At 41.7% G+C, this 7,359-nt stretch overlaps 1 protein-coding gene across 1 annotated transcript in view; it reads left to right on the top strand.

Annotated features, from left to right (window-relative positions):
• Positions 1–361: 361 nt before the first annotated feature.
• Positions 362–7,359, top strand: part of thbs4b (thrombospondin 4b) — a 15,019-nt gene continuing 8,021 nt past the window's right edge. Inside the window, exons 1-12 of the mRNA XM_017039087.2 lie at positions 362–681; positions 1,208–1,458; positions 1,562–1,664; positions 2,242–2,324; positions 2,433–2,484; positions 2,582–2,733; positions 3,846–3,983; positions 4,378–4,455; positions 4,548–4,700; positions 4,850–4,954; positions 5,031–5,138; positions 6,812–6,971. Of these exons, the coding sequence (XP_016894576.2) occupies positions 456–681; positions 1,208–1,458; positions 1,562–1,664; positions 2,242–2,324; positions 2,433–2,484; positions 2,582–2,733; positions 3,846–3,983; positions 4,378–4,455; positions 4,548–4,700; positions 4,850–4,954; positions 5,031–5,138; positions 6,812–6,971 (1,609 nt within the window). The 5' untranslated portion in view covers positions 362–455. The remainder of the gene's footprint in view (positions 682–1,207; positions 1,459–1,561; positions 1,665–2,241; positions 2,325–2,432; positions 2,485–2,581; positions 2,734–3,845; positions 3,984–4,377; positions 4,456–4,547; positions 4,701–4,849; positions 4,955–5,030; positions 5,139–6,811; positions 6,972–7,359) is intronic.

Here is a 7,359-nt window from a genome sequence, read left to right on the forward strand (position 1 = left end):
TCACACACTGATGTTGGTGGAGAAGGCCTGGCTCTCAGTCTCCGCTCTAATTCATCCCAAAGGTGTTCTATTGGGTTCAGGTCAGGACTCTGTGGAGGCCAGTCAAGTTCATCCACACCAGACTCTGTCATCCATGTCTTTATGGACCCTGCTTTGTGCACTGGTGCACAGTCATGTTGGAAGAGGAAGGGGCCCGCTCCAAACTGTTCCCACAAGGTTGGGAGCATGGAATTTTCTTGTTTTCAGGAGCTGGGCTTGGTCCCTTAGTTCCAGTGAAAGGAACTTTGATGCTTCAGGACACCAAAACATTTTGGACAGTTCCAAAAAAGCTGTAATAGCTGCAAAAGGTGGAGCGACATCATATTGAACTCTGGGTTAGGAATGGGATGGCATGAGTCAAGGCAGGTGAGCCAATACTTTTGGTCATATAGTGTATATCCCATCATTCAGTGCTCATGTTCTTTACCCGTGTCTCACCAACAGTCTATGATCTGCTCACCTCACCTGACTGCCTGCCAGACCTGCTGCAGGGGGGTCTGGCCGATCAAGGTGTGAATGAGATCTTCATTTTGACCACATTCCAGTTGCAACCCAAGTCTGGAACCACAGTGTTCGGCCTCTACAACCCGCGTGACAACAGCAAGTACTTTGAGTTCACGGTGATGGGGAAGCTCAACAGAGGTAAACTGCACTAATCACAACTCTTATACCACAGTGAGGTCGACTTTAGGGTCAGACAGTAATGTGTTTTCCCTGCAGTTCCCTGCTGCTCCACCCAGTGTTTAACCTTTGTTCTACTGACTGTTCACAACGTTTCTGTTTTGGCTCAATCTCAACACTTCTATCAAACCCAGCAACCGTTTTCTCCAAAACCCCTTCAGCACCAAACAACAGACAAATGAAACGTTGCTCTTCCTCTGGAGGAGATCCAAACAGACAGAGCAGAGAATGTTATGTAATGATTATTTTCTGTAAGGTCCCATATAACATCGCTTCCATTTTCTCTAGCTTTAAAGTTTCGGCCACAAACTACAGACTATAATTGACATCCTGAATTCAAAATCCAAAGTGAAGTTTGCTGTAGATTCTTATCCATGTCATGAAGTATACAGATCTTTAGGATGAATTCCCTTCACAAGTTCCTTCTTGTTTCTGCTCTCTGCCGTCACTGCCTCGTCCGCTGTCACTTCTCTGTTCCCCCTTGCAGCTTTGCTGCGCTACCTGCGGACGGACAGGAGGATGAGTTCTGTGACTTTAAACAACCTGGTGCTGGCAGACGGCCAGAAACACAGACTGTTGTTCCACCTGAAGGGGCTGCAGCAGCAGGGGCCCATAGGGGTGGAGCTGCATCTGGACTGCAGGCTGGTGGAGACAATCAGGGATCTCCCTGCCGCCTTCCAAGGTCTCCCTGCAGGATATGCTACAGTGGAGCTCAAAACCATGCCTTTGAGAGATCAGGTGACCCCCCCGAGCCACGGTGTCCCGGTGAACGTGCACATAAGGTGCTTAACTGTGACTGTGCAGTCGACAGCTAACTTACTTTTTTTTTTTTTTCTGACAGGAGAGTTTAGACGAGCTGAAGCTGGTGGTCGGAGACACTTTTGAGAATGTTGCTTCATTACAGGATTGCCATTTCCAACAAAGAGACTCGGTTCAAACTCTGGGTAAGACTTCAAGTAGGGGTAAATCCAATAAATAAATATATCAGCCCGACATTAGCAGAATTTTATAATATCTGTAAGTTTCGTTATCCGACCCTATAATGCAATGCCTGGATTTCATCAAATGAAAATAGTTGGGGATAAATGGCTGTAAATGGAAGTTAAAATCACTAGATGGCAGCATTGCAACGCATTTAATTAATCTTTTTTAATAATCAAGGGATTGTATGCAGAATGCTTGTGTCAGCAACTCATACAGTGGTTTGGACAAATAAATCAATAAATATTACCAGGCCCATATCGATATCGGTTGATATTGGAATCAGAAATTAAAAAAAGTGGTTAGACAATATATCGGATCGGATATTGGCAAAAAGTTATTATCAGAAATCCAAATTGCAAGTCTAACACTCGATCAGTGCTTGTGTTGCAAACACAAAGACTTGACTTGGACCTGAAGTTTGGCTCACACTTTGACACTGATTCATAACTTGCAGAAACGCAATGTCATATAGACTAGATAGCAGGATTTTTTTTTTCAGTCCATCAGCGAAAATGCAACGTTTCTCATTTCTCTTAGGGATCAACACAAAACAGCTGTCAAATCAAATGCTGGACTTAACCAAGGTGATAAATGAACTGAAGGACGTCCTCATTCAGCAGGTAAGGTCTCCAAGAGTTCCTCTTCCTCTTAACCTCTGTTTTCCAACCTCTGAACATTCCTTTCTAGTCACTTGACTCCATTGCATGTTGATGTTAAAACATTCACAGGTGAAGGAGACCTCATTTCTCAGAAACACCATCTCAGAGTGTCAGGCCTGCGGTAAAATCATCCTCAGCCTCTCAAAAAAAAAAACTAAGGGCTATTTTTCCTCTTTTTAATAATAAAGAAATGTGACTTTAATCTGCTGGGTTTAAAGGCTTTGGTGGACCCGAGGTGGTGAAACCCAGTTGTACCCCAGGGGTGTGTTTCCGTGACGATATGTGTATAGAGACAGCACAGGGAGTGGAGTGTGGACCCTGTCCTGATGGATACACAGGAGACGGTTACAACTGTGACGACGTGGACGAGGTACATCATCATTCACTCTCTGAATATCACTGTAACTGCATGTGAGGTGTGGACGCAAGGATATAAAATGTTTGGACTTCCCCTCTTCAAATTAGTCACATTTTGTATCCACTTCACACTCTAAGATGTATGCTAACATATTAGCACGCAGTACATGTTGTATGCTAACTTTTGGACAAATTCTATTTTGAAATTAAACCACATACATTTAGTTTAGGTATCATTTGTTATGTGTTTTTCTTTGGCTAAATAGTAGCTAATTATGTTACTTGTTTGTTTTTGTTTTTTTGCTAATCTTTTTTAGCACACTTGTTTTCAAGCTGCTTCCAGAACAACATTTAGCTCTTCTGGCTGTCTTGTTTGAATTTTAGCAAATTTACTTTTTTTCTATTTTTAAAACATAAAATCTTCAAACATAAGTTGTACATAACTCATTAGAACACATTTTTTCCACCCATTCGAATGAAACGTAATCATAGTCTGGTGTATTACAGGAAGAGCAGTTGATATTTTTCAATTATCAAATCTGGCTTCTGCTGTTCAACATGTCCACATCCCAGAATTGATAAACCATGAAATTGGAACTTTTAATTAAATTAAAGGTAAAATAATAATGAATCCCTTAATACTAAATACCTAAACCAGAGAGAAGAGAGGAAATAAGATGGCAAGAAGAACATTTTTTTTTCTTCTTCTTTTTTTTTTTTTGTGGTCATACTGTATTTTTTCCAAGTTTAAATTGTTTTTGGCCATACACTGCTATAACTATTACAGCCAGGGTGAATGAAAATAACGGCACACACGTTACTTTCTGGACGTTATTACATTGTCTGGTGTTTAGAGAGGACGGTAAAGTTTGGTGAATATGACATAAATGTGAGACGCACATGCGTGTGTTTGATCGTCTGCCCTGAGCCTTTTTGGTTCTTCGGCGTTACGTGTCCTGAAACCTCCACTCTCCTTCTCCTTCTCCTTCTCCTATGTGTCCTGAAACCTCTTCTTAACGAAGCCACACACATTCTGTAGCATCAACCGTGCCACTCTCCTTCTCCTTCTCCTCCTTCTCCTTCTCCTTCTCCTTCTCCTTCTCCTTCTCCTTCTCCTTCCTACAGTGTCAGTTTAACCCCTGCTTCCCTGGAGTGAAGTGTGTGAACACCGCCCCGGGCTATCGCTGTGATGTCTGTCCTCTTGGATACACAGGTCTGCCAGTAGAGGGCGTAGGCGTTCTCTTCGCTCAGACCAACAAACAGGTAACCGAGGGGTTAAAATATGCTGTACTTTAAATATAATGTTGAACTCCATTATTGAGTTGATTCAATGACACGAAAAATACTATAAAGTGGAAGAAAGATATAATATTTTAGCTGCACCTCAATACAACAACATACATCTAGTTGCTCTGGTTCTCAAAGTGGGGGTCTGGTCTCTCCGAAGGGCAGCAATATTGCAGGGGCACAGCAGAGCAAATGAATCTGTTAACATGAGGGGTGGTGGTGGCTCAATAATAGTCCTATTTACTGCAGAAAAAAGTTTCAGATGTTTATCTTTTATATTTTTTCATAAAACATTAAATACTGTAATCCTGTTACAGGGTAACTAAAAAGACCTTCAGATGCAACACTTTTTTCATTTTTCACCATTCAGGTCTGTGACGACATTGATGAATGCAAAGGAGCCAACAATGGAGGCTGCACTGAAAACTCAATCTGTCACAACTCTGTGGTGAGACTGCACGGAACATTTCATTCCATTCAGCGCAGTAGTTCAGCATTTCTGTTCACAGAAACTCTATCAAAGTTATCTTCTCTGCCCAGGGCTCTTATCACTGTGGCAGCTGTAAGACAGGTTACACAGGAGATCAAGTCAAAGGCTGTAAGCCTGAGATCAGCTGTGGCAACAGTCTGACCAACCCCTGTGATGTCAATGCTCAGTGTCAGGCGGAAAGAGACGGGTCAGTCTCCTGTCAGGTAGGGTTTGTCAACGCTGTCTTTACTAACATCCTGAAGTAACATACGGTCCAGAACTGCTGTAGCATGTCTTTATTAACATCCTGTAAGTAACATACAGTCCAGAACTGCTGTATATTCTTCTATGTAAATTCTACGTGTTCTGTCAGTGTGGAATCGGCTGGGCGGGGAACGGCTACCTGTGTGGGAAGGACACTGACATCGATGGATACCCAGACGAGAAACTCAAATGCAAGGAGCCGAGCTGTAGAAAGGTAAACACGGCATCGCTTTTAATAAAAACTCTGACCTGAAGCGTCAGCCTTTCGACTAATCATGTCACTGCCACAGGACAACTGTGTCTACGTTCCTAACTCTGGTCAAGAGGACGCTGACAGGGACGGAGACGGAGACGCCTGCGATGACGATGCGGATGGCGACGGCATTCCAAATGAACAGGTCAGTCAAAACACAAGTACTTTATGGACCTGAGCACCGTGGTGGACGTAAGACACAACACAGGTCCATGAAACAGAGTGTGTTTTTTAGACTTGTGGTGAAATGGAAGACGTGTTTTTCTGCTGACAACAACCCATTCACGCCAATGTACTCACACACTAATGCTATGATGATAATAGTATTAATTAACAATTCATTAATAATAATATTAATTAATAATTAAATAATTAAATTAATAATAATAGCATAACTATATAAAATGGTTAAAGTTATTATTATTATTATGATTATTATTATTATTATGGTTATTATTATTATTATTATTATTATTATTATTATTATTATTATTATTAACAAACAGACAGTCCACATATATATAAGTCACAGCATTTTCTTGCTCAAACACATGATTAAAAAAAAATGAAGAAAACTCAAACCCAGGGAAGAATGTCAAGGAAGTTGAAGGCTGAAAATTATTTGTCAGTGATTAAAAAAAAAAAAGCCATATTGTCCAATAGGAGCTCTACTGTCAGGTGCTCTTTGGGAAAAAGTAACGGTGAAAGCGGTTAACGGTGTTTCGTCATCCAGCTCCTCCTTACTTAACAATGCAGCCGTCAATCACATGCAACGATGCAGTGATATTTATCCTCCGCTTCGATTTTCCTTTTGAGATCACACCGTTCAAACCAGACCTTTAAGTCAAGAGGAAACGACTTACAGCCACAACCAACGCCAGCACAAAACACACACAGCTGTCCATTTTTAATATTCTCAAACTCATCTCTCCAAGTATTTTCCACCTTATAAATTAGTTCATCAACCCTTTCAATGTCGTTACCTCACAGGGACAAGGTCAACTGTTAGAATGTTGGCTTCCATCCTTCCTTACACTTCCAAAAGTACACACTCTAGACCAGGGGTGTCAAACTAATTTTCACCGGGGGCCACATCATCAATACAGTTCTCTTTGAAGGGCCGGTTGTCAATTTCTGGTCCACGGACCAGTACCAGTCCAGAGGTCATTTGGTACCAGGCCGCAGTGGGACACAGTGAAAAAATGTACTTCATTTTTACTAATTTACTTCATTCAAAAAAATGTAGTCATATCCATTTACTTTCTTTATTTAAAGATAATCTGACAATCTTTTTAAAAAATAATAGGTAATTCAGACTCTGATACAAACAGAACAGAGTCTAAAAGAAGTTTTATTTTGCAAATGTAATGATTCTTCAATGCTCCTTATTAGTGGTCTGTAGTAACAGGTGGTACTGGCTGACCAGTCCTTGGAACAAAAAAGGTTGAGGACCACTGATATAGATGTAACTACTCCATAACAGACTGATACATGTTTCTAGAATTGATTATTATTTGGTTTATTATAAAAACTTCCACGGGCCACACAAAATGGCTTGGCGGGCCGCATTTGGCCCCCGGGCCTTGAGTTTGACACATATGCTCTAGACAAACTTGTGGATGGTGCTGTGAAGGACAGCATTTCACCCTTCATCAGTTTGAACTCCCTCAGGCCTATGAAGATGATAAAGTTATATATATAAATATATTAAAGAATCTTTTACGGAACTAAAAGTGGTAAAAAAATGAAAATCGTGGTGCACTAAAAGCAAATGTTATACAACACACACACCAATGCTGCTGCGCTCCTCTGCCTCAGGACAACTGCTGGTTGAAGCCCAACGTGGACCAGAGGAACAGTGATAAAGACAGTCACGGCGACGCCTGTGACAACTGCCGTTTGGTGGACAACCCTGACCAGAGGGACACTGACAGTGACGGCAGGGGAGACGCCTGTGATGATGACATGGATGGAGATGGTGTGTAGAGCAGTAACATCGGTACCAATCACTGTTTCAATCTGTTCCTGTGGTCTGGTCGGGTAGAACACACTTGTCTATGAATCGCTGCGTAAAAAGACATCACTGCGCAGTAGTGTGGATTCTTTTAAGTCAGCAGAGACATGAGAAACAGCGCTGTAAAAAAAAAAAAAAAAAAAAAATTCCAATCCAATAGCTGTCCAGCCCAGAGCAAAGACAGGCTTTGATCATTCTCCACTATGATTACACCTCAAAAACTCCCGCAGGAGAGAAGAGAGTTTTTCCTCACAACACATCGCTGCTGCTTGACCTTTAATGAATTTGTGCTGCTGCTGCTGTTACTGCTGCCGCTGCTGTTGGTACTGCCGCTGCCACTGCTCCTGGTGCC

The sequence above is a fragment of the Cynoglossus semilaevis genome, chromosome 14 (assembly GCF_000523025.1).
Source record: "Cynoglossus semilaevis isolate Cse_v1.0 chromosome 14, Cse_v1.0, whole genome shotgun sequence".
NCBI classification, from domain to species: domain Eukaryota; kingdom Metazoa; phylum Chordata; class Actinopteri; order Pleuronectiformes; family Cynoglossidae; genus Cynoglossus; species Cynoglossus semilaevis.